The sequence below is a fragment of the Gallus gallus genome, chromosome 3 (assembly GCF_016699485.2).
Source record: "Gallus gallus isolate bGalGal1 chromosome 3, bGalGal1.mat.broiler.GRCg7b, whole genome shotgun sequence".
Classification (NCBI taxonomy): Eukaryota; Metazoa; Chordata; class Aves; order Galliformes; family Phasianidae; genus Gallus; species Gallus gallus.
In genome coordinates, this window is record NC_052534.1 from 104,123,419 (window position 1) to 104,150,538 (window position 27,120).

General features: G+C 43.1%; 2 protein-coding genes and 1 long non-coding RNA gene across 7 annotated transcripts in view; 2 read left to right on the forward strand and 1 right to left on the reverse strand.

The window, feature by feature from the left end:
- Positions 1-16,940, forward strand: LOC121110413. 2 transcript variants are annotated; one of them, XR_006938903.1, is made up of 4 exons: positions 1-288; positions 861-982; positions 3,067-10,138; positions 16,801-16,939. It is a non-coding gene; the product is annotated as an uncharacterized LOC121110413 (long non-coding RNA). The 2 variants fall into 2 exon arrangements; XR_005858617.2 differs by having other exon boundaries at positions 861-10,138; positions 16,801-16,940.
- On the reverse strand, positions 6,689-20,874 carry GPN1 (GPN-loop GTPase 1). Its single transcript, XM_419990.4, has 14 exons — positions 20,488-20,874; positions 20,320-20,413; positions 18,446-18,485; positions 17,665-17,731; positions 16,918-16,955; positions 16,324-16,402; positions 16,136-16,230; positions 14,219-14,264; positions 11,275-11,421; positions 10,023-10,105; positions 8,813-8,852; positions 7,933-8,023; positions 7,337-7,447; positions 6,689-6,815 (listed from the first exon to the last, which is right to left on the reverse strand). Exons 1-14 carry the CDS (start codon positions 20,872-20,874, stop codon positions 6,724-6,726), a joined length of 1,410 nt encoding a protein of 469 aa, XP_419990.3. The 3' UTR covers positions 6,689-6,723.
- Positions 20,706-27,120, forward strand: part of ZNF512 (zinc finger protein 512) — an 18,992-nt gene continuing 12,577 nt past the window's right edge. For 2 of the 4 annotated variants that reach the window (XM_004935802.5, XM_004935805.5), the window contains exons 1-4: positions 20,706-20,887; positions 22,457-22,521; positions 22,914-23,122; positions 24,357-24,446. In XM_004935802.5, coding sequence (XP_004935859.1) covers positions 20,873-20,887; positions 22,457-22,521; positions 22,914-23,122; positions 24,357-24,446 — 379 coding nt within the window. In that variant the 5' untranslated portion in view covers positions 20,706-20,872. The remainder of the gene's footprint in view (positions 20,888-22,456; positions 22,522-22,913; positions 23,123-24,356; positions 24,447-27,120) is intronic. The other 2 variants (XM_001232517.6, XM_004935806.5) reach the window with 1 other exon arrangement.

Below are 27,120 nucleotides of genomic sequence, written 5' to 3' on the forward strand. Positions count from 1 at the left end.
CTCTTCTGATTTAATGCTCTCAAAGAGACAGCATTTCCCTTCCTTACTGCCAGCCCCAAAGCACACAGCATGATTTGGATGCATGGATATTTGATGTGGAGGTGGGTGAAAACACACGTTCAAGCAGCACTTGCTCACGTTGTGTCTTAAATTGCTGTGGTTGTGCCATTATCTATGTCTTCAGCTGTGCAAATTCTCTGAGCAAAGCTTCATTTCACTCCAAAGGATTGGCTGAGGCAGGAGAACAGCACTGGGTCAGGCACAGATTCCTCTGGAGCCTCTCCAATGGTAATTTCTCATTTAAATTAATTTCTAATATCTCTTATAAAGCAGCCTTGAATCCCTTTAGGACGTATTAGAGTGATATTGCCTGGTTCTCAATGTGACTTTGCTGCATAGGCAACACCTGCAGCCTTCTTTGTATTTAACATAAAAGCTTATATTGGACATAGCAGCATTCATATTCTCTCTTGTAGAGAAGTTTAAAATAACAGTAAGCAGATAAACCTATTTCTTTTCGTAGTAAGAAAAAGATCAGGCTGGTGATTATGGTAGTAAAGCACTGGGGGGAGGCAGTGGAAAACCTATCAGCAAAAGTCTGTGAGAAAAAGCTGGATAAAAGCCTGTGAGCAGTTATGGAAGGATCATCAGTCCTCCCTTGGATGATGACTTGGATGCCCCATCCCTGGAGGCATCCAACACCAGGCTGGATGTGGCTCTGGGCAGCCTGGTCTGGTGGTTGGCGACCCTGCACATAGCATAGCATTGAAACTCGATGATCATTGTGGTCCTTTTCGACCCAGGCCATTCTATGATTCTCAAGGAACCTTACATGTTTTTCCTTCTATAATTAACATCAGTGCCTGAGCTTGCCAAATGAAGGGAGTGGGGTCACGTCCCGTGTGATGCTTGTTCCATTGCACAAGAGGTCGAGCACCAAAGCTGGAGGAGGAGAGCTGGGGGAGCCTGTGCTTGGTACAAGGTAGGGCACGCTGCTGGGGCACGTGATGGTGAGTCACGATGGGGCTGAGTGCTGATGTCCATTTGTTGCTTTGAATTTTATATATAGTTCTGCAGTTATGCCTATAGATACACTAAGCAGAAACACAGGGGACGTACTTTCTTCAGTGCCCCCCAGGAGAAAGCAGCAATGTAATGTAGTGAGATAACTGCTAATTGCCTGCTATGACACAGAATTTAAGCCAGAAGCAAACTGCAATAATATGAGCTTTGTTGCCTGGGATGGAACCAAAGAGAAAGCAAGACTCCCTCAAAAGGAGACTCCCTCAAAAGGAAAACCTTGGGTGTGGAATTAGCATATCAAAGCTTTATGTGTTATTGTAGACAAGTTGAATGCTGTTTCATCTTCATTATCACACGCTAATCGAAGCCGTTAGAACAATCCATATCTGTAAGATTAATTAGCCAGCAGGAAGAGGAACAGAAGTCACAGGCTGCTGTGAATACACAGCAGCCCTCCAATCATTTTTCCTTGTAATTAGAGCAAAGTTTAGCGTGAACTAGAAAAAAACTGCATCCTTGAAATGAACCAACTCTTACCCAGCTTGAAAAGACTTCTACAGAGGCATCTCAGGGTTTGGGGAAGAGTGTGCTTTTGGCAAGCTTCAGTGTGGTTTTGGGAGGTGATATCTATCAAGTATTAGGTGAAATAAAAGATCTTTTTTGCAGTAGTTGGTACCCTTTGGGCAAGGAGTAGGCAGTGGAAAAGCAACTTAAAGCTGCGGGAATAAATTTGTTGGTCCTAGACAGCCATTAAGAGGAAGAAAATTACTGACGAGTAATAAGGAACGTCAGCTGAAAGGAGAAGAAACCAATTGTAGGATTGTATAGAAACCTGTGCAGACACTGGGGCAGAGTTTCAGCATATTATCTACCCAAAAGAGACCAATTAAGACAAAATGTGTGGGAGAAGCAGAAAAGAAGCAGGATATGCTGTAAGCAGTAGTAATGCTACTGTTAGCATTTACTATCCTGCAAGCCCTTGTCGTATCTGAGCCAAAAACAACTTACAGGAGGAAAAGCTACCAAGATCTTATGAAGACAGGTAAAGTAACAAGGAATCTTTGCTGTCTTTAGAGTAATAAGGGAATATGGAATAACAGAATCATCTGAGTTGGAGAGAGCCTTCAAAGGCCATCTAGTCCAACTCCCTGCAATGACCATATTGCTCAGAGCCCTGACCAGCGTGACCTGAACGTCACCAGGGACAGGGCACCCACCACCTCTCTGAGCAACATTTGCCAGTGCTTCATTACCCTTACTATCAAAACTTTTTCCTTATATCCAACCTAAATCTCCACTCTTTTAGTTTGAAACCATCTCCCCTTGTCCCATCACAACAGACCCTCCTGAAGAGCCTGTCCCCTTCCCCCTTACAGCCCCTTCTAGGTACTGAAAGGCCACTCTCGTGTCTCCCCAGAGCCTTCTCTTCTCCAGGCTGCACAGCCTCAGCTCTCAACCTGTACTCACAGGGAAGGTGTCCCATCCCTAAATATCCATAATATCTCCATCAGTATTCAAGTGTTCATTTGAATGTTATTATTTTGTAGGGGTGGAGAGCTGAACAAGTGCAGACCAGAGCAGGAAAGGTTCCTTTGGCCAACCATACTGAAATTATTTGGAGATTTATAGAAGAAGCAACATAACCATAGAGAAAGTGGATTTCCAGGGAGGCCAGAATGTGTTGCAAAGGCAACATTGACTCATGCAGACTGAATTTTGGCAAATAAAGTTTTACCAACAGCTGAACAGACAGCGAATTTAACTTGCAAAACCTACGTACAGCACAGGCATTGAGAAACAAAGAAGTACATACAAATTTCAGCTTTTAAGTACTGGCAGTAACTAATTAATAGCATTAAGCAAGGTTATTTCTTGCAATTTGTAATCCTTAAACTCTAGTTAGTAAATAATACTTTGGAAGCCAGAGTTGCAAGTTCTTTTCAAATGCCTTTGTCTCTCTACTCTCGTGTATTATATAGCAAGCCAATAGGTTGCCATCCTTAGTTATGCTTGACATTAATTAATTCTTTTTTTTTCCCACAGACTTCAATTTTAGATGCTAGAAAGATATTATCAGGTTTGTATTGTTAAGGTAAAAGAGAACTAATGGTGTGAGGGCACAGGGGATGTCCAATTAACGCACCAGGACTCTCACAGGAGCTGCAGCCCATCCAAGGGCCATCTCCAGAAGCCCAGAGGTGCACAGGGGCACAAAGGCAATGGATAACCTAAATCACAATTGGTGATTGCTGGTCTATACCAGCAGCTGCAGTGGGACAGTGGTTCCATGGGCTCCAATGTGCGGATACAGCAATGAGTGAGACTGGGATCCAGGGAGCAGATTACTCTTCAGAAGTCACAAAGTGCCTCTTACCAGGAGTCTGTGACACCCTGTAGAATTCTAAGATGTTTTTCGAGGATGAATGATGTAAGAACCAACTTTTGAAATAATTCTTCTCCGATCTTTTACAGTGCTTTTTGAGTTGCTGTGAAAAGGAAAGTTATCCAGATTCAGAGAGATCTGTAAAGATGCAGGCACGCTAAGAGTAAATAGAATACTGCTGCAAAGAAAGACAGAACAGCGTAAGAGTAAATTAAATGCATGATTAATAACATAATTAATACAATCAGGCATTAATCAACAAGCCAAACAGATCACTCTGGTTTTAAACCCATGTATATAAGTCTACGCTAAAGCTCTATTGCCAATGCCTGTGGCTCTGGGTGTTAGATATGATGCTGAGAGTTTGAGGTGCTGCTGCCACCCTCCGTTTGTCTCATATTCTGCAGAATTTTCCCCACAGACAACAGAAGCAAGCAGGAATTGTTCTCTCAGATGCTGCAAATAATAACTGTGTGGTGAACTCCAGCTGCTAGAGGTAAAGAAGTTGTTGCATTCACAGGGTTGGGTCTGTTTTCCAGTCTTCAGCCAAAATGGAGTTGGCTTTTAGCTTCTGGGTTTTTCTGCACTTGAAACTTGTTTTTGAAGAGTGGTGAAGTCAAAGCAAGTCACTTTGTAACTTAGATGGACGTGAAAGTTTAACAGAGTTCAGGTCAGAGCTGAAGTCCAGGGAGCACAAAAAGAGACCATATTACCACTCACTGCTGCTTCACTTGAATTTTTGTGCAACATTTGTTTTGCTTTCAAGCTGCTTCCTGCTTTAGTAAGGGAAACCTATAGCAAGTTGCTGCTCTGCTTCATTGATTTCCATAGAAGCCTTCTTAAAATTCATTTTCCTCAATGAAGGTGTAATGGTGAGACTCCAGAGTTACTGAAACAGCGACTGTTGTTGAATGACCCACAATTCTAATATTTCTGTCCAGTAATTCTCACCTATCCATTACTTTAACCTCCAGTTCTAAATTCTTTAAGGCAAAATCCTTTCTGTTCTGTGTCAGCAGCGTCAGGAAACGAGCTTTTAGTGCCTAATAAAATAAATCTATTGGCACTTGTGCTGGAGTCCGTCCACAGCAATACGATACTGCTTTGCTGCACTTGAATTTGCTTTTTCTCTTTTGCACTGGGATCATCTTGATTAAATACAATTACTTTGACTAATATCGTGGCACCAAGTGAGTGTATTAAGTGCAGTGACAGCTGCCGACAGCAGTTTCTCCCTGCTAGAACTACCAAGTGTACCTCAGCTCTGGTCCATGTTTGAACCACACTGAAGCCCTGGATCTTACAAGCAACCAGCTCAGCTCTGCCTAAATAGCACTCTTTGGATCACCTTTATTAAAGAAATTGAGATCAGATGAGAAAGGAGAAACATTCTGGGCTTTCTATAGGGCCGGTGAAAAGGAAAGGTGTTATTAAAACAATGTCAAGGGAAAAACAGGCTCCTAGGAAAACTAAACATCTGTTCAGCATCATGAAGCATAAGTAGTAAGTGCATAAGGTGCATAAGTAGTAAGAAACTTCAGCAGGGAGAAGGAGGTGATTGTCCCCCTCTCCTCAGCTCTTGTGAGGCCCCATCTGCAGTATTGCATCCAGGCCTGGGGCCCCCAGTACAGGATGGATGTAGAGCTCTTGGAGTGGGTCCAGAGGAGGGCCACTAAGATGATCAGAGGGCTTTCCTATGAGGAAAGGTTGAGGGAACTGGGCTTGTTTAGCTTGGAGAAGAGAAGACTCCAGGGAGACCTCATTGTGGCCTTCCAGTACTTGAAGGGAGCATATAAACAGCAGGGGGAACAGCTGTTTATGAGGGTGAATAGTGATAGGACAAGGGGGAATGGTTTTAAACTGAGACAGGGGAGGTTTAGGTTAGATACGAGGAGGAAATTTTTTTACAGAGATTGGTGACACACTGAACAGGTTGCCCAAGGAGGCTGTGGATGCCCCATCCCTGGAGGCATTCAAGGCCAGGCTGGATGTGGCTCTGGGCAGCCTGGTCTGCTGGTTGGCGACCCTGCACATAGCAGGGGGTTGAAACCCGATGATCATTGTGGTCCTTTTCAACCCAGGCCATTCTACGATTCATCAGCGTCATTCCAGGTTGCTCTATGTCAGCAACCTGCATTGTATTCAACTACAGGGGATACACTGAGTGCACCTGCGCATCCCCCACTGACATCTCTTTTAGTAGCTTGGCTAAAGTGGCCCACGATAGGTCAAGAAGGATTGAAATAGAAAGAACAAAGTACTCAGACTTTTTAAGCTTAAAATATATATATGTTTTTTTTAATATGCAACTGTTTTAGATGGAATAATTTTGTTATGATAACTGTTTTATGTTTTTGGAGGATTAAGAAGGAAAGGAGATTTCAGTGTAGGGATCACAAAATAATTATTAATCCTCATTTAAGCAAAACTGTGTTTTTATCTACAAGAGGAGAACCTGAAGCCCAGAGGCGAACGCGCGCATTGCAGCAAAGACGCCACTTCCGCGTTTCCGCGCGCATTCCTAGTAGGGCCTGGAGGACCTTCCACCATCGAGACTGGTGGCATAGAGCGGCTACAGCAGTTTCAGCCACTTCCGCATTCCAACGCGCATGCGTGTGGCTGCACGGGAGACAACTACAGAGACCGGCGGACCCGGTGGCTCAGAGCGGCTTCAGCAACGGGACGCCACTTCCGCACGCGTGCATGGAAGGGATTGAAGGACCAATGACATCCAGTCCTGGAGGACTGGTGGGGCAGAGCGGTTACATTCGAATCCACCGCTGGATCTGATCAGTGCTGATCGGTATCTGAGGGGGTCAGGAGGATGGGGCTGTGTTCGTTGGTGCCCAGCAACAGGACAAGGGGCAACAAGCACACACGAGAAAATAGGAGTTCCATACGAACATCAGACAAAAAAACTTCTTTACTGTGAGGGTGGCAGAGCTCTGGAACAGGCTGCCCAGGGAGGTGGTGGGGTCTCCTTCTCTGGAGATATCCAAACCCACCTGGATGCTTTCCTGTGCAACCTGCTTTAGGGAACCTGCTTCAGCAGGGCTTGGACTGGGGGATCTCCAGGGGTCCCTTCCAACTCCCAGGGTTCTGTGGTTTTGTAGCAGATGGCCATATGTGCAGTCAGTTGGATAGAAAACCCTGTACTCACATGACCAACACTTACTGCAGGAAGGTACAGTATATCAGAAGCAGCTGTTCAGGGACTTCAGACTTCAAGCATGTTTCCATGCAGCTTTCTTTATGCTGTTCCTTTACCGTTAATTCCATTAATTCAAGGAATTTCAAGCCATTTATTTCTGGGTGCCTCATTCATCCTCATTGCTTCTTCTCTGGTATCTCATCCGTGTTTCTTGCATAAAGTTTTTAAAGGCTGGTTCTTCGTGACTCTCCTCAGTAACTGGGGGGGAAAAAAAATCCACAATTCAACACCATTTCAGGATTTGTTCTATTTGTGTTCCTGAAGAAAGCTAGGATCATGCTAGTCTGAGCAACACCACAGGTCCATTTTGTCTTCAATTTCATTACAAGGGAGAAGAAAGAAGTGATCCTAAATATTAATTGAACAAGGAAAGAATCAAGTCTGCAAACTCTGTAACAGAACATGACACAGCCTAAGAACTTAAAAGGCATAACAAGTTGCCTAGTGCATGCATCTTATTTTATGCATTATTTTATTTAAAATGCTTACTTGAATATAAAATTTGCAGCTGAACTTTCATGAAGATTGCAGTGTGGTATCACTGAACTGAGCACTGTGGCTGGGCTTCTGCTACAGATTCAGGCACCTTTATTTAGGTAACTGAATGTTTGCTTTTCTCTTAGGCTCTCTGTACAGTCAATACAGTTAATGAAATACAGAGGATATTTCATGCCTAGATGAGCAGTTTTTAGATCAAATCACATCTCTCATTGCCTTACCTTCATGGTCAATGTCGTCAGTATCACTCTCCCTCTCCTCTTCATCCTCATCCAGATTTCCTCGTGTTAGAATCAGCTCAGAAGGACCCATTGCAGAAGCATCATCAGACCCTTAGAAAGAACAGAAATGGTTGTAGGCAAAACATCACACTAACAAGTAAGTTAGCTCATGCCCTGACCATTTCTATGTGCATACTGTGAATATCTACTCTAAAGGGAATCTGTAAGTATGAGCTTTCTGTCCAAAGATTCAGGATAGACTGCATCGGCACCAAACTGAACCTCATATAAGGCAACAGCTCAAGCAACAGCAGAGTTGTCTCATATTCTAATTTGACTGTTTCATCTTTTCTCAAATATTTCATTATTCCAAGTACATCCACTGCTTTATCTACACACCAGGGTTTCTTCTTTGCATGTTTGTGACTGACACATAGTAGAGCTAAGTCTGACCCATCCCCCAGGAACTAAAGTCCCACTCCACTAAGATGAACATGCTTTCATGTTTTTGCAGAGGAAAGCTCTGTGTGATTTGACAAGGCAGGCTCTTCAGAGAGCTTCTGCAGTGAACTTCACCTTCATTCTTGAGAAAATACCTGCAAGTGTGTTGCCCTGCATACACACAGGGCCCATGTCCTTCCGAAGGCGCTCCAGCTGATCTTTCTTTTGTTTATTTTGAGCCTTTTCCTGTGGGTACAAAGTCACAAGTGGCTTCTGAAAACATTTAAACTATATCTCCCACAATACTCTGTCCCAGGGGCAAAAAAAAAAAAAAAACCCAAAAAACAGAAGTCAACAAGCAAGTCTTACATTGCACCTGAAGTTACACAAAACTTCTGGTTAAGCATGGAAAGCTGAGTGGTGAGTGCTGGAACAGGCTGCCCAGGGAGGTTGTGGATGCCCCTTCCCTGGAGATGTTCAAGGCCAGGTTGGATGGGGCCCTGAGCAACCTGGTCTAGTAAATGGGGAGGTTGGTGGCCCTGCCCAGCAGGGGGGTTGGAGATTCATGATTCTTGAGGTCCTTTCCAACCCAGGCCATTCTGTGATTCTGTGAAAGCAACCTCCAACACGCTGAACTTCAGGAACATTTTCAGCTGCATCAGGAAATCAAACTCAATGAAGCTGCGTCTGCAAGAACTGTCCTTGCACAGCCAGAACTCCATGTGAGCAGAGCTACTCATTTTGGCATTCCAATTCAGTCTTCATTATGAATTATCTAAGCCAAAACTGTGCATTCCACTGGTGCAGAAATATGCCCCAGTAAACGTGAATTATTTATCACTAGAACAGCAAGCAACAGCTCTTCTACGAAACATCCCTATGTGTTCCCCAAATCTAGGGGAAAAAGTCAGACTGTGAGCTTCAGACTTTTTCCCCACTTAATATTAAATGAAATGTTACAGCCTCACAACACAGAGTGAATAAAAGTGACTGCAAGGTACACCACTCCAGGCTACAGTAGTTAAAAGCACTTACCAATGTTTTCCTCAGGCGCTCATATTCTGGACGATACTCCCTGCAAAGATAAACATACACAGTGCATTCATTCTCAGCTAATACATCATTTCTGTTAAGAAGGGATCACTTTGGAGGCTTGTCCCTATCCCAAACTAACAGTTCTTCTAACCAAATGTATTCTGAAACTAAAGGATGCAAAATAAGTGAATATACTCCATTAAAATGCCAAATCTTTCTCATGCAGTCTGGTTAGATTAAAAAATAAAAATTGGGAAAAAAAACAACAACCCAGCTCTATAGAACTAGTCATTACACTGCCATAACCAGCAGATCACTCACTCTGACTAAACATTTAAAGTGGGAAAAATTAGATGTTAGGAAGGAATTCTTCACTCAGGGAGTGGTGAGACTCCGGCATAAGTTGCTCAAAGAAGCTGTAGATGCTCCATCCTTGGAGGCATTCAAGACCAGAATGGATGGGGCCCTGGGCAGCCTGATGTGCTGGGTAGCCACTTGATCTAGTGGGTGGCAACCCTGTTCAAGGCAATGGGGTTGGAACTGGATGATCTTTAAGACCCCTTCCAACCTAAGCCATTCTACTATTCTATGAAGTTCGCAATAAGCTCTCTGTGTATCCATCTAACCTGTGTGGCTGGCTGTGTACATACATGACATTCAGTCTCCCTGCTAGTTTGAACTGGGGAGCATAAAGTTGTAGCAGCCTTTCTCAGACTGTCTGATCCAGCATCACATGTTCTCCTCTAAAAACAATACATGGTCTGTCTTAGCTATTTTCATGTAATCCAAATTCCTAGATTTGCTGTCTAATGTTACAGAGCAGTCTAGCAGTATTTTGTGAGGAAGAATCCAGTAAATCCATCAAGTTCTCAAAGAATTCTTGAATTTCAGCTCACTCACCTATTCTGTCTACCTCTTTATAAGGACAATTCAAAGCTTGTTCATTGTACAGAAGCAGGTCAAAAAACTGACTTCAGAATTTGCTAGCGCAGTTGGCTTTTACTTCTTTTCCCCATTGAATAGCACACAAAAAATTCACCACTGCATAGTTTCTTTTGATTGCTTCTTATACTCTTACATTTCAGCTTACTAGAAACCTTATTACCTTGGCTTGAAAAGTGAACACTTCTTCAAATCAAAGGAGCAGTTTAGTGAATCAGGAATTTCAGCAAGTATTCAGAGGGTCGGGAATCAACTGTTATCAACTTACCTCTCATATTCTTCTACAGCTTTAGAGAGCTGAACAAAAAAATCATCCAGTCCTGTGCCTAACACAGCAGAAACACCAACCACCTGTAAAAGAAAACCATACATTAGAACTAAAAGGTAAGTAAAGTGAGTCTTGAGGGAACTGACAGAGAATGCGAGCTGGAAAGGCTAAACAATGTCTTTGAAAAAATACCTGTGGGAATCCACTGATACCCATTTCCTCCCCCATTGTCTACTTTTAAATAACCCAGGGAACTGAGTTTTCCTTTCTCTTCTACAAAATTGATTGCAGAAGAAAAATAACACTAGTTTAAAAAGGCAAACTTGGCTCTGCAGCACACTCTTGTACTTCAGAACTCAACATCCCACAAATATATAGTTAAGATAATACAGTGTCTAAAAATAATGAACAAGATGAGGCAATTGTGATAGTTTCACACTGATGGAGCTCTGTCACACCACTCTCTCTCTCTCCCATCTCAAAGGAACTGAGGAAAAGAATAATGATAAAAAAGGACTCAAAGGCTGAAAATGACAAGGAGACTATAGCCACAGGCAGAACAGACTCAGCATGGGGATATTAATGTAATTTATTACCAACTACTAACTGATGATAGCTGTGAGAAACTGGTCTTCTTGGCCACAAGGGCACTCTGCTGGCTCATGGGCAACGTGTTATCCACCAGGACACTCCTCTCCAGCAGCTCAACTCCTAACCTGTACTGGTGCATGTGATTATTCCTTCTCAGGTGTAGGACTCTACACTTGCCATTGTTGAACCTCATCAGGTTCCTCTCTGCCAACTCTCAGCCTGTCCACATCTCAATGAATGGCTGCACGGCCTTCTTGTGTGTCAGCCTCTCCTCCCAGCTTTGTATCATCAGCAAACTTGCTGAGGGTGGACTCTATCCCTGCATCCAGGTCACTGATGAAGACGCTGAACAAGATCAGGGAACACTGCTACCTGCAGACCTCCAGTTGGACCCTGAGAATTAATTGCTCCAGCCTGTCGAGAACCTTCTGAAAGGCAGCAGAGCACTCCACACAGTTTGATAGCAACAGCAAACTTGCTGAGGAGGCACCCTATCACTTCATCCAAGTCACTGATGGATAAATTAAAGATTACTGGACCAGGGGTGACACCACCAGACACCAACTATGCTCCTTGAGCTTTCTCTTCTCCAAGCTTTTGTGAAAGGTATTTAAAATTAAAAATAAAATTAAAAAAAAAAAAAGAGAGAGAGAAAACTTACCTTCAGTGAACTGTAAAACTCATCCAGCACTAAACTCATAGAACGAGTCAGGTTACTGACGTAGGAAGTCTCTTGATTCAGAGCATCCTGAAAAGTCTCAAAGTCCTGCATCCATTCTACCGCAAAACTGTGATCAATTATGTCTGTCTGGAAGGAGAAGACAGAGTTTTCAGGAGTAAGAAATGATTAATTCTTTGTCCACATCCTAAGGCTAATGAAAAAAAAAAGCATGTTAAACTTACATAATGCTGATCTTTTCAAAACGTTCAGCCCTGGTCTGCAGTTTTCCAAGTTCTGGGTTTTTTTTTAGTCTAATCAACCACTTCAATACAAGAGGACAAGAGAAACCTATCTCAGTTTTAAGGAGTGTTTAAGAAAACAACTGAAAATCAGGCTATAAAAAATTGTACGGCTTACTGAAAGGCATCCAAAACTTGCTTTACAAAACAGCTTAATTTGTAAATATTACATTTTATGATTGAGGTGTGACGAGAACAGATTGAATCCTTTTTTGACTGACTCGGGAGCTGTGGGACACTTCTGTGTTAGGCAAAATGCTGTAGGACCTTTCAGCTGTGCTCTGACCTAAAGGACTTATAAAGTAAACTCAGAGCAAGATCATGGACGCAAAACAGGTAAGATGGTTCTATAAGTTTACATGGATTGACAATTGAACAGTCTGTTAAAGAGTTTTATAAACATATCAAAGTACATGTAAATACTCAACTACTACAACACAAGTGTCTAAAATTGATATATTTCATTTCCCAGCACCAGTAAGAAGGAGGAAAACAGAAAAAAGAAGTATTTCCTTGTATTATTCAAATTACTTGTGACAGAACTGAATCCATCAAGGATCCAAAAACTGACAATTAAGAAATCCTTTGATTGAGTTCTATAAGTAAAACTGAATCAACTCTAGAAGTTGATATTTTTTTATCCTCTGTAAATCTAATATTTGTTAAATCTATTCACAGAATGATTTGGGTTGGAAGGAACCTTAAAGATCATCTAGTCCCAACCTCCCTGCTGTGGTGGGGGGGGCATGAACCTTCCAATTACACTGAGGTGCCCAAAGCCCCATCCAACCTTGTCTTGAACACTGCCAGGTAGAGAGCATCAACTTCTCTGGGCAACCTGTTCTGGTGCCTCACCTCCCTCATAGAAAAGAATTTCTTACTTGTATCTAATCTAAACCTACTCTTAGTTTAAAATGATTAATCCTTGTCCTGGCACTACAGTCCCCAAAGCCTTTTCTCAGAATACAGAACCCCAGGTGGGGTCTCACAAGAGCAGAGTAGAGGGAGACAATCACCTCCTTTGACCTGCTAGCTACACTTCTTTTTATGGAGCCCAAGATATGGTTATTCTTCTGGGCTGCAAGCACACACTGCCCGCTCCTGTCGAGGAGAACCCTCAAGGCCCTCTCTTTATCCCTGCACAATTCCTTGGGATTTCTCCATTCTTATTAGGAATCAATTTTGAAATGCTTGTCAATAATTCTTCAAATCCTGCTGACTTGTCTTGTTACTGAAGGCTAGAATCCAGATCTAAATGAAGTTGTGAACCCAAAACCGTGGGTCTACCTTTCCATACACGTACTATAGAAGTTCCATTTCTTTTAGTCTTGCCTATAAAGCATTTTCTTAAGAGAGAACCATTTTCCTGCCTCATACCCTTTCCCACAGCTTATTCTAGAACTATTGTCTGTTAAACAGTATACAAAAACTTGCTAAGTAAGGACGAAGATATTAAAGACATGCACTGTAAGGGTCACTAGGAAGATGCATGTAGTTGGAGCACATCAGATATCAATCCTGCTCAGCAGAGGTGAGGTGAAACTTCACACTCAAAGCACTGGCACTCTAAAAGAAGCATGTGAGATGTGTATGCACACACAGAAATTGCTGTGTTGGAAGAACAACTCCTTGAATTCAAAAGAATGCCTGCGAGGAGAAGGAACAGTACTTACAACAGAAATTGGAGTCTTCTAATACATGAAATTATTATGTTTAAAGAGCTGGCAACCTGTTAAGCTTAAAAGCATTCCTTTAGGCTACAAACCAATACCTGACACAACCACAGACGTGTATCCTCAGCACAGTAAGTATCTGTTTTCTGGCAGATACTGGGACATTTTAAAAGTCACCAATTAGAACCATACACATTTTGTACAGGCAGGTATGACACAATTCCTATCCTAAGTCTTCGGTCCAGTGTTCAGAAGCAATGCTTAAGACAATTATTTTAAGAAGGCAGGGTACTGTAAAAGCAGATTCAATAATGAACTTACCCTTACGTTAGAAAGTTACGTTTCCTTATAGCGCAGCATTAAGCTGTTAGGAGGCCATGGATGGCACACTTTAAAACAAGTGCAAATGAAAAACAAATCTATCAAAGAAACACTGAAGCAGTGGGGATTTCTGGGCCAAGGTCCAAATATTCTACTTTTAAAGACTAAAGTGAGAATAGGACTGGCATGCAGTCATTCAGACAGCTTCCAAGGGAAAATCCACCTCAGTGACATACATTTCCAATTGACACTGAATTTGTAAAGCACAGTTTACAAAATTCACTCAAGGATTTAGACCAAGAAAGCCTCAAGAAATCAAACCTCTAACAGATCCTGCAAAACATTTTTCCAATTGGTAGCACGATGTCTAATTTGAATGTTTGGGTGTAACTGCCTGCCCCTGTTTTGTCTCACTGCTTTCTCTGCCTGGTTAAAGATCTTTCCTAGATTCAGTTTTCAGCCTGCAGATCCTTCCCAGCCTTTCTTTTCCAGAAAAATCCTGGTCTGGTGGTTGACGACCCTGCACATAGCAGGGGGGTTGAAACCACATGATCATTGTGGTCCTTTTCAACCCAGGCCATTCTATGACTCTGTAATAAGATGAAGACAACAATGCTCTACTGGAACTTAGAAACCATAGATTTCACTTACCTTGTTCATGACAACAATAAAAGGTAGCTTTGTCTTGTACAGAATACTGAAAGATTAACAAAAAAAAAAAAAAACCGTTAAAAAATAATGTAATACTCATTAGAACAGATAAAAATATTAAGCACAAAGCAGGCAAGACTTGTGCAAAACATTCCAAGATGACTTCCAGATGTCTTCTGATACCTAAACTATTTTGTGCATCCAGTAGGGAAACATCCAAGACAGCCAATAACCAAAAGAGCAGATTAAGCACCTTGAGAGGAAAGAGCTGTCAGTAATACTGAAAAGGAAACAAGTGTGAGTTGCTTTTAAAATATTCCCAGTAACAGCTTAGAATTATTAGAAAAATAGTAGATATTAGATAGAGATTATCGCTGCTGTAATAAACTAACTTTGAAGACAAAGAAAAATACTAAACAAAGATAAATCACAACTCTAGCAAGACTTATCAACTAGGATGCTTATAACAAAGAACTACATTCAGCCTTGATTAGGAAAATTGAATGGTTCCATATCCAGTTTGCCTGAAGAGTCCAGTAACACTGCCAGAAAGTGCAAGTAAAAGCCACGGACTGTAAGATGCTAGAGCAAAAATGAGGCTTTTTTTAATATATAATATCTTGTTGATAAAAGAAATGTTGCAGACTTTACTAGACAAGCTACATTAAGTCATAAACTCCAACAACTGCTGAACATGCTTGGATGAAATTCCCAGTGCTCCAATTACATTCAGTAGCAAGAGATGCCATAACGATACACTGCTATCTGATTTGTGTAACAATTTGGGAACAAAACAAAATTCAAAACAAGAGCTTATGAACAATCAAATAAGCTAGAAGTGACGCATTGTTCTTATTTCCACACTGATTTCTTCTGCTGGGATTTGTCCCCACTTGTATATTCCTCATTAGGTGCAAACAAAACACCACATCACTATAGTAGCGTGCTCAAACAAGTACAAACCAGAGTGTGAAAAGCATCAGAAAGTTCAGTGGCTGCATACAGCCCTTTACATTGTCATAGCAACACCTGTAAAGAGGTGTATCACCTTTAAAGCTCTTTGGAAACTTTCTAGTTCTGTAGATTTTGTAAATGAAGAGATTACTATGAAGAATGTTTGAGGGACCTGGGGTTGTTTAGCTTGGAGAAGAGAAGGCTCTGGAGAGACCTCATTGCGGCCTTCCAGTACTTGAAGGGAGCGTATAAACAGGAGGGGAACAGCTGTTTATGAGGGTGGACAGTGATAGGACAAGGGGGAATGGTTTTAAACTGAGACAGGGGAGGCTTATGTTGGATATTAGGAGGAAGTTTTTCACCCAGAGGGTGATGACGCACTGGAACAGGTTGCCCAAGGAGGTTGTGGATGCCCCATCCCTGGAGGCATTCAAGGCCAGGCTGGATGTGGCTCTGGGCAGCCTGGTCTACTGGTTGGCAACCCTGCACATAGCAGGGGGTTGAAACCAGATGAGCATTGTGGTTCTTTTCAACCCAGGCCATTCTGTGATTCTACAAATCCCAAGCCCCCACTTGTCTCTGAGAAATGATGGTTCTAACTTAAATCTCTGACAAGAAGAAGAAAACTGAACTACAGTCAACATCTGGAAGAAATGTGTTAAAAGAAGTCAACGTTGGGATTCACATACTTAATAATTTGTCTGCTCCATTATTTATTTTAACAACAGAAATCCCTTATTTAAGTCAGAAAACAAACTGAGTATAGCCACAACAACATTATTACTTTTCTGTAAGCCCTGGTCTTTCCTATCAGCCACATTCCCAAGAAATGAGTTGCACATATTCTCCTCAACTGAAAAGCTCCCTGGATGAAGTCTAAACAGTCACTCTCCCACCCCACCAGATAATATAAAGGGGACAAAGCACTCAAAAGAGGTGGTTTGCATATTCAGCTTCTCTTACCTGCAGGCGTACAGCATGTTGGACATAAAGGTGATAGGGTTGGTACTGCGAGAGGTGTCCATCACATAAACAACAACTGAGGGAAAAGAGGAAGCCTGGAAAAACACGGCAAAAGGCATCTTGATTGGAAGAAGGCCAGGCACGTTTTTCACACAGCCTCAATGTCAAGTCACATAGAATACTCTTACCAGCGCCTCAGTTATGATGGTTCCTGATGCTGACCACGTGAACACCTCAATCTGTCCAGGTGTGTCAATGATAACATACCTGTTAAGAAGTCACCACCAACAAAAAAATAGGGAAAATTAATCAGGCACACAGTCCTGTTGTGACCAGATTACCACATGCAGGGAACAGCAAATCACATTCTTATTGCGTTATGGATCAGAAAAGCTTCTCCCAAATAGTGATGAGATTTATGAGTATAGCTGAAGAATTTCTGCGTGACTTTTGTGAGTAGCACTCACTCTCTTAAGATTCTGTTAGAGCCAATGGGATTAATTCCACACGTACTATGCCTGTTTAAGAAGGAAAGTGAGGGGAAAAAAATGAAAGTCTGATGAAGGATGAGAAAATCTGATCTAAAATCAGAGATATTTCTTTGTAATACATGTATTTTTTTTAGAAGTCCAGAAACCTGTTCTAATTCTGTGCCTTTTTTCCAGATAAAATTTACCCCAAGGCAGAAGAACAACGAGGAAACACACAGAGATCCTTTTTATGGATGTCACATATTTTCCCACATTGACTCAGAAGAATAAAACTTGGTGAAATATACTCACTTGGATGCGTTTTGTCGCTTTTCGATAAACTTCATCACCTGATTGAAAAAGCAGCAGCACACTTTGTATTTAGGATCCAAACAGGAAACTCAACTCAACTCTAGCCTGCATAGCTACTATAGCTATAAAAATAGACACTGATACAATAAAAGCTATAAGTCTCTGAATCTGAAGATGGAAATGGACAGCAAATACTCAGATACTGTGAAACCTTGCAAAAACAGCCTTGATTTTACCTGTGTTCTAGTACCTGGTGAAGCAAATGATATAATGAATGCAACTGTTCTCTATTTCCTAAGAGATTTGGCACTTCTTTAACATCTCAAATGAGGTTGCCACCCCAGAGCTGATTAAGCATTAACACTTAAGAGAACATAAAATTATCAAGTAAGCCTAGGGAAACTTGATCAATCTCCAAAAGTGACTTCCCTACTTCGAAGTCAGAGCAATCACACATAAGTTTTTACGGCGAATACAGAAACAGAACAGTTATGTGACTTAAAGTTCTGTACATGAAGCCTCTAAATTTTACATGACAAAGAATAGTAGGAAAAGAGTAAGGATACATTTCACTTAATTAAGAGCTGCTGCAGTTTGGCTGCTTTGCAAAATAGGGAGAAGGCACTAACTCTAAAAAAATATTAGAAGGTTAAATAGCACTTTCTGAAACTCTAGATACACAAAAAACATCTACAGCCTCCAGGCACAGTATTCATAGCAGGGTATCACGTAGGAGCAACCTCATACCTGATCAAATCTCGTAGCAAAAAGATTGAGAGAGGTCACTATTCCACCATTTGGGCCCAGCCCATATCTAGACGCTTCATTCAGGAAAGCAGATGATCATGCAGACCTCAGAGAGCTTCCTTTTAACATTCTGATAGCTGTTGGCCTTTTGCAACGCACATTGGATACCTTACAGAAAAAGACAATACTCCACATATACAATTAAGTCTTCTAAGTGCTGCAGTAGTTGAATAGCGTGGTCTTTTTCATACACAAACAAGTGTGACTGTCAAAGTGAAGAGGGTTTACCCCGAGGCTTCCCCTTGCCACTATCCAAGCATTACTATTCCAGACAGAGAAAAATGTATGCATACATGTAGAAACAAAGTCATCCTTGTCTTTCCAAAAAAGATCAACTACACAGTCAGTAACTCAGTACTTAACAGTGTCCTAGAGGGAGGTGTCCCTGCCTATAGCAGGGGGTTGGAACTACATGAGCTTAGAGGTCCCTTCCAACCCAAACTGTTCTATGATTCTATGACTCATATAATTTGTAAAAACATACTACTAAGCAGAAACACCTGTAGCACACGAGAAGAAAATGACCCAAGGAGCATAAAAATCTTGCTCACACGCATTTCTAATCTCAGATGCAAGAAATACACAGTCAAAAACCTTTGGTCTTCATGCAATAATCTGCATTATTGCAATCCCAATCCCCCCTTATCCTGCCATGTAAAAGTGACAGCTTTTTCAAAACTTGAGATTTCGAAGATCATTGTAAGACCAAAAGAAAGGATACTGCTTCATGACTTCTTTGTACTTCACAGTGTCCCGGATATCTGGAATGGGAGCAAGCATAAATTGTTTCAGTACATTTATTTTAAAACAGTCTCCTTTGTTAATTTGCTTATCATCAAAAGCCTTTCCTTTTCTATCAAGTCTCCTTTTGTCTCATTAACAAATCTAGTACCAGCAGGACAAATCTCACACAAAGAAAACAAAACAGACCCGTTGAGCTCTCAGCATATACATGAAACCCAGCGTGCCTCATGTGAAGCTTCACCAGATTCAGTCATTGAGCTGTAACTGCTTAAGCTGAATTTTATTCTTATTTTGTCAACATCGGTTAATAAAGCACACATCTTTCAAATACTTACCACTTTATGAGAGACCCAGGATTGAGAGGCATTCTCTAACTCTTCAGCTGACATCAGGAAGAACATTCTGGTATCCAAAATACCTTTTCTATTTTCTAAGAGATGGGCTTACACTTTTAGAAAGTTTAAGAGACAGAATTGTCAACAAAGCTAAGTCCTGGCAAGGCTTAGGGAACAGCAGACCTTTGGGAATGGCTGGACATAAAGCCTGTTTGTTTTTAAGGTATTTGACCCAAAATTAATGCCTTCTATACCGCTTTAAGAAGTTATTTGTTAGCATACAGCCACTGCACGCCTCTGGGGATAGGAAACCCAATCAAATCTGCTAAAATGTTCATTGTCAATGACGGAGAGAAGAAAAGAAAAAAAGCCACATGCATTAAATCACACTCCAACTCCATTACTGGGACAATTCTCATTAATATCTTCAGAAATGACTTGGATTTAGGACTATGAAGTGCTTTCAGCATGTTTTCTGATGATAATAAATTGAGGAGCTGCTGACTCTGTCAAGAGCAGAGACACCTTGCAGAGATCTAGGTAAATTAGAGAGCTAAACAATCACCAGTTGCATGAAGTTTAACAAGAGCAGGTGCCAGATTCTGCAACCAGGAAGTGGCACCCCTGGCTATACATACAGCCTGGGGGATAAGATACTGAGCAGCAACCCTGCTGAAAGCCATTTGGGGAACGTGGTCTACAGCGAGTTGAACATGAGCCCACAGTGTGCTCAGGCAGCCCAGAAAGCCAACCATAGCCTAGAGTGCATCAGGCCAAGCACTGTCATCCAGAGAAGGACTGTCCTGCTCTGCTCTACCTGGTGTGGACTCACTTCAAGCATTGTGTGCAGATTTAGGTACTACAATATAAGGATATAAAAGACAGCATCCAAAGGAAGGCTACGAAATGGTGAAAGGTCTGTAGAGGAAGCTGCTGAGTTCCCTCAGTGTGTTCAGCCCAGAGCAGAGGAGGCTGAGAGGAGGCCTCATGGTGGCCTACAGGTCCTCATAGGGGGCAGAGGGACAGTGCTGAGCTCTGCTCTCTGGTGACAGTGACAGGACCTGAGGGAACTGCATAGAGCTGTATCAGGGGAGGGTCAGCCCTGATGACGGCCCGGAGCTGCCAGAGTTCAAGGAGCATTCGGACACTGCTCTCAGACATATGGTTTGATTTTTTGGGCAGCTGGACTTGATGGTCCTCAGGGGTTCCTTCCGACTCAAAATACTCTACGATTCTAAACAAAGGAAAAACAAGCCAGCCCCCACAACAACTTAAAGTCCACCTCACGTTAGGCCTTGGCACCTTTTAAAGAGAGAACAAACAGCCTAACCAAGTGTGTGCTGTGAAATACCTCCTCCTCTTCATAGAGTACAAGGAAAGCAGCACATCAGAACAGCTTTACGTCGTTCACAGCAGAAGGGACCCGTTCCGTTCCTGCAGACCCTACAAACGCGATCCCCCACCCCGCCCTGTTCCTCTCCCGTCACGCTGCCGCCCTCCGCCCAGCCCCTCTCACCGATGTTGGCGGGGAAGGGCAGCTCGTGCACGGCGGGGTCCAGGTTGATCACGTACGGGGGGCAGCGCTGGCCGTGCAGGTGGGCCGCGAGGCACTAAGGGGACACAAGATGACGTCAGGACCCACCCGACGCGGGGGAGCGCGGCAGCGCCCGTCACCACACCTCACCTGTACGAAGGTGGTTTTCCCGGAGCCGGCCATACCCAGCACCAATACGCACACCGGCGCCGCCGCCGTCCCTCCCGCGGCCGCCATCTTTCCCGGCACCCCCTTGCGTTTCCGGGGCGCGATCCGCAGCTTCCGGTGATTGGCCGGAAGCTTCCGGTGATTGGCTAGCAGCTTCCGGGGCACTGCCAGTAGCTTCCGGGGTGTGGCCTGCAGCTTCCGGCCTCGAGCCGCGCGCGCTTGAGGGTTGTTTCGCCGCCGGCCAGGGCCGTGTGGGGGTCTCGGCGGTGTCCCGCGGCCTGGGAGCTGGCAGCTGCTGGGAGGAGACGGTTGGAGGTGACCGGAAGGGACCGGAGGGCCGTGCGCGCGGCGTTGTGGTGGCGTCACCATGCCGGGCAGCGCAGTGAGTGCCTGGCGGAGGCGGTCCGGAGCCGTTCGGCCCCGCTGTGGTGTCGGAGGACCGGGGGTTGGGGAGGGGGAACGGATCTCGGTATTACGGGCCTCTTTTCTCGCCGCGAGAGTCACCCAGGTAACAGCGATAGGACCTGAGGTGATGGCCTTAAGTTGTGCCAGGAGGTTCAGGTTGGGTGTTAGGAAACATTTCTTCTCTGAAAGAGTTGCCAGGTATTGGCACGGGCTACCCAGGGGGTGGTGGGGTCGCCATCCCTGAAGGTGTTCCAGAACTGTGGCACTGAGGGACGTGGTCGTGGTGGGGGTGAGTTGATGCTTGGACTTGAATATTCTACAGGTCTGTTCCAACTTTAATGATTCTATGAGTCCAGAAGGGTGCTGGGCCTGCCCCACGTCCCAGGACCTTCCCCGTGGGAATGGGGACAGGCAGCATGAGGCAGTTGCTGCTTCCACTGACTCCTTCTCAGTAACTGTGGAACCAATTCATCAGCACTTATCACATCTCTTTTTGTTGTTGCTGCAGATCCTTTACAATGAGCTAAGTTCTTCATACTAATTTGGGATTATTTTACAAAGTTTAGTAGGGCTAAAAATAGCAAAATGCGTGCTATGTTTGTCAGTCATCGAGGACCTTCTCGTGATAGATCAGGGCAGGTGATTACAGCAGACTGTGCTCATGCATTTTATCATCACATCACACTTATATGGCCTGACTTTTTTCCAGCTGCTCATCACACTGAGTTTCCTCCACCTTTCCGACTTAAAGTTTCCCATATACTCTTGCATATACTACTGGCAGCATGTAACTCTTATCAAAGTAATGCAAACACATACCTTCAGCTGGTTTTTCATCTAGAGAAGAAGAGGGAAGAGTAAACTATTGTCTGCTCCTATACAGAAATTAGAAGCCAGGAGCATGAAAGACAGGCTGAAGTTCATTTTTCCAGTGCATTTTTTTTAATGGTGAATTGCTTTTGCCTTGAAACTGCCTATTCACTGGGTTGTTGCAGCACTTGAAGTTTCCCTGCATGTTTGCCATATTTTAATGCCTTCTTCAAATTCACACTCCTGTTAGCTGGTTGTAACATTTATTTCTAGTAACGAATGTAATAGCATGGTCCAACTGATGTGTAGGAATATTTATATATGAGGAAAATAAGATAACTTATCCTTTTTTTTTCTTTAGTTTCTTATCAGTTCCTGTACACGACATGTTCTTATGTTCCCTGGTTGCAGTTTTTCTACTTGGCACTGATTTTTGTCTTTTAGTCTGCAGAACCAATTTTTGTCCTTGATTTTCATAGAATCATTGAGATAGGAAAAGACCCAGAAGATCTTTAGGTCCAACCACTGCCTAATGTTACCAAGTCCCCCACTAACCTGTGTCTCTAAGTGCCACGTAAGTAGCTTCAGGGATGATGACTCCACCACTTCCCTGGGCAATATTTCAAATGGGAATCTCCAAGAGTGAGATTGAATCACTGTTAGTATTTGGATGTGAATTAGAAAAATAAGAATAAGAAAAATTATACTGCTGATGTGAATTGTTTTGCTTTGCTAGGAAACCAGCACTGCGCGTCATGGACAGCGGAAGGGCAAGAGGCCAAGGTCTCTGGAAACCAAGAAGTATGTAGTATTTTGTGGAGACTTTGACCGAGGGCCAAAGTAAAAAGTTGAGATTTGTGTTGGAAAACTGCATCTGACTTTTATATAATTGCCTAAATGTTAAGAGCTGCAGTGATTTTGTTTGTTTGTTTGATGGAATCTCAGGTGAGATCCACACTGGCCCCTGATTGCTTAAAGAGAAGTATTTATTTTTACACCGTGATGAATTTTTGACTGCTCCTTTCATTGAAATGCTGAGGTAGGATGAATATCTTTTTACTGATGCTCTCAGGCAGCTTACTAATGTCAAACTCTTACAGATATGTTGAGTAATAGTATATAGGATGTTTTGCCTTGCTGGCATCTTCCAGTTCGTAAAACTCATAATGAGATTTCAAATTGATGTTTTCCAGGACTAAACAATTTGAAGAGATGGAAACTACTCACCTAGGATTGAAGAGTAACTATAATGAGACAGCCAGAAACATTTCTTCTGGCTCACAGAAGAGTACAGTGAATGGAAGAGCAGAGTCCAGAAGCAAGCGGACCATTCGCCGGCCTGCTTACTGGCTGGAGATGAGGGGCATAAAAAACAATGTGAACAAATCTTCAGATGAAAAAGGTACTCATTACTCTTAGCTCAATGCAAAACTGTTTTTCCTCTTCAGTTTTTTTATGAGAAATGATTTCTGAAAGACGTGGTGCAGTTCAGCACAAGTTACAAGCTTGATAGAGATGCTTATACATTAGGAGAGACAAACTTCCTCCACTGCAGAAGTGTAGGTTTAAATTCTCTGGTGTTATGCAGTTCCTTTTAAGTGACTTGTCTATTAAAATTAATGATTCTATGAGTGATATCAGTTTTATCTGTAGAAGAGAAGTGTGTAGGTCATCTGCCAATCATTTCAGCATTATACTGTAATAACTTGAAAAATAGAACAAGTAATGTTAAAAATGCACAGAAGCAAATCAGTATGCAGCATTCTGGTTTAGACAAGGGTTTTGTGGTTGTTAGGTTTTTTTGTGGGGGGGAGTTAAATGTTTTTATAACTGTTGTTTTCTCTCTTCTGTCATTTATGATTCTCTTACTTGGAGTAGATGGCGTCTTATCTTGTTTTAGGGACGTTCAGATTTCCTGGCTTCAGAATTGTTTTTCAAGCTTTTCGTGTGGCTCTTCTTTCTTTAATGCTTTTTCCTCCTCTCACTAAATTACAACCTGTATATTATCCCCTTGCAGGGAGGACCAAATATTAACTTGATAAAAGTGAGGTTGCTGCAGCTTCGTGCCCCTAGGTCCAACCAGTAGCAAGACTGAGCATATGTTCCCATGAGTACGAACACATATATTCAATAAATGTATACACAGCCAGCCATACAGATCAACAGAAATGGATGTGCTCAGCGCTCAAACAAACAGCACTGATGGCATCCATCCCATTTCCCTCTCTGGCTGATCAGTGTGGAGATATGTTAGTGAGAAATAAAAAGATATATATGTGTGTATCTATGTTTGTACACGTGTGTGCAGTGTAAATCCCTCCCGTAGCTGAATTAGGCACTCAGTCTACTCTTAACTGACCCCTGGATAATCACACTCCAAGCCCCCCCCCTGCCACAGGCAGGGCTGCCAACCTGCACATTTCATACCAGCCCAGGCTGCTCAGGGCCCCATCCAACCTGGCCTTGAACACCTCCAGGGATGGGGCATCCACAGCCTCTCTGGGCAGCTGTTCCAGCACCTCACCACTCTCGTAGTAAAGAACTTCCCCCTGAAACTGAGGTAGCAGACAGACACAAAGCTGTTATCCAAAGACTGAGTTTAATAAGACTGAAGCATTTCTTTTCTTGCTTGTTAGCAGAAGTGCTTTTGAAAGGCAAGAGGAAATCTGTGCACCGGGAAAGTGAAGATCTTAAAGACCCTCCCAAGAAGAAGCAGAAGATTTCTGGTAATATTAAATAACTTTTTATTTCTAGTTGAAAACAGGGGTACTTCAGACTTCCTTTCTGCCCGAATGCTGTCCTCCATGTCTATTTCTGATTCTCTGTATCTTGTAGGATGCTGCTGAATAGTGTTTGCTTTATGGTGGGAGGTGATTATTCGTATTTCAGTCTCTCTTAAAATTGAGCAGAGGGAGAGAAAAGGGAAATAGAGTAAGAACAATCTGGTCACGTTAGTTTTAGCTTCCCCAAAGATTCTGAACTAAATAATCAGGCAAATTATTTGTGTATGTCTGGAGATCGGTGAGTATATGATGGAACATGAAGCTGCATCAAGGGAAGGTCATATAGGGGTTAGGAAGAGGTTCTGCACCAAAGAGTAGTTGGTGTGGAATGGGCCCTGAGCTGCTGGAGTTTGAGGAGTGTTTGGACAACTCTTTGAGACATAGGACCATCCAAAAATCAAACCCCATATGGAGCCAGGTGAAATCAATGATCCTTCTGGGCCTCTTCTAACTCAAGGTATTCTATGATTCTATTCTATGAACCCTATTAGCAGGCTCCTAGAGAGTGTAAGACCTAATGTGAGATAAAAGCAGATGTTAGACTAAGATGCTTGAGCAACTTTCAGTTGTGACATAACTTTTTTACTCTGCTGCATGGTCTCTTTTGAAGTACTGGTTCCAGCAAGCAGTTCAGGAAACTTGCAGATCAAATGAAGAAAATGTAGAGAGAAAAAAAAGAGTAGAAAACGTAACCCATGGGAAAATACTGAAACAATAAGAGTTGTTTAGTCTAAAGAAAACAAAAACAAGTAGAGGAATGGGACTGACTGTTTTGTTGCTAACAAGTCTTATCTATTAAATTGCCTTATCTATGCTGTGAACTGATATGTTTTGGTGTAAAGAGTTCCCATCCTATGAGCTTTGCATACGAACAGCCATAGATTATCATAGATTATAAATGTGTGGATGACACTAATGCCTGCAGCTGCAAACAAATGTGGATTTTGAGGGAGAGGAGAGGTAATAATCTTCAAGTTCTTTTAAAGAAGTAAAATGGAACATTTCTGAATGAGTAGTCTTGAGACAGTAGGCTGACTAGCAGCTTCCTAGCCAAGCTCTGCTTTTCATGTAATGAGGCTCACAGAATTAAGTCTCTTGGTCTTCCTTGGTTGTTGTTAACAGCCTGGTAATGGGGCGCGGGCAGTGCCAGCACTACCAGCAGCAGGGCAGAGCAGATCAGTTATGCTCCATTAAGGCTACCCTGATAGTGCTAGTGAGTCTGCTGGTTTGCCGTGGCTGCATCCCGACGGAAGGCTACTGCCAGGAAAAAATGTGGACACCCAGACAGAGGTCCCATGTTCACATAAGAGGAAGGCTGCAGCCAAGAAAAATGTGGAGACTCAGACTGAGGTCCCAAAACAAGATGTTAGTGTGCAGGTCTCTGGCTGTAGTGAGTGCTAGAGCCTGACCTTTGGAGTGGTAGGTGAGGGAGTCAACACTTGTGTAAGATGCGACCAGCTAAATGACTTACTCAGCCTTGTGGTTGACCTGAAAGAGGAGGTGGAGAGGCTGAGGAGCATAAAGGAATGTGAGAGGGAGATTGATTGGTGGAGCCAAACCCTATCGGCCCCAAGATCTTAGCAGCCAGCTGAGGCTCCACGTGGAGTACATCACCCCCTACCTCCTTGCAAACAGGTGATAGAGGGGAACCAGCATGCAGACAGTGTTCCTGCTGCCATGAGCCCCATGTCCTCTCCTCCCCCTAGCAACAATGGGGAAGAATTGGGGAGTGTAGGGCAGTGGCAAAAGGCCCCTGCTCAGCAATGTACGTGCACCCTCCCAGAGATTCCCCTGCCTCCCCAACTGCCCCTGTAGAACAGGTACAGTGCTCTGCAGGGACAACTGGACAATGGTGGTGATGATGGTTCTCTTCACTTGGTGGTGTTAACAATGTCTAACCAGACCTCGCTTAGCATCAAAACGTCGTCGGCAAAGAAAAAACAGTCCCTCACTGTTATTGGTGACGCCCTGCTGAAGGGAGCAGAAGGGCCAATACATAGACCAGAGCCTCTACACAGGGAGCTCTGTTGCCTCCTGGGAGCCCGGGTTAAAGACATAAGGAAGAAACTTCCTTCCCTAGTTTGGCCCTCAGATTACTATCCTCTATTGTTGTTTCAGGTAGGCAGCGACGGTATAGGAAGAACTTCCCTAAAGACTTTGAAAAAGGACTTCAGAGTCTTGGGGCAACAGGTGAAGGGTTAGGCAGCACAAGTTGTGTTCTCCTCTATCCCTCCAGTTACAGGGAATGATGAAGGACTAAATATGATGGGCCAGTGGATTAATATCTGGCTCTGAGCCTGGTGTGCCCAGCAGGGTTTGGGGTTTTTTGACCTCTGCTCTGTTTGCACGAGACCAGGCCTGCTAGCAACTGATAGGAGTAGCTTCTTCCACCAGTGGAAAGGGGTCTTAAGATGGGAGTTGGGAAGGTTCATTCATAGAGCTTTAAACTGGGTACAAAGTGGGGTGGGAGTGTAACTGGGGTCACTAATATGAGGCCTGTATGTAACGTCCCAGTGCTTGTAGGAGAGGGATGTGCTGGTAAGATCCCACAGTCTAGTGTCTTGGTGGAGAAGGAGGATGACTCGCCCTTTTTTAGGAAGAACACGAGGGTTGCAGT

Bases quoted from the DNA above. Each gene is read 5' to 3' on its own strand.
- GPN1 (XM_419990.4), bottom strand. From the start codon at position 20,874: ATGGTGACGCCACCACAACGCCGCGCGCACGGCCCTCCGGTCCCTTCC. The intron at 20,414-20,487 runs GTGAGGTGTGGT...GTGTCCCCTTAG, and splicing joins GGAAAACCACCTTCGTACAG to TGCCTCGCGGCCCACCTGCA. The intron at 16,231-16,323 runs GTAAGAGTATTC...GTGTTTTTCCAG, and splicing joins CCATCATAACTGAGGCGCTG to GCTTCCTCTTTTCCCTCAGT.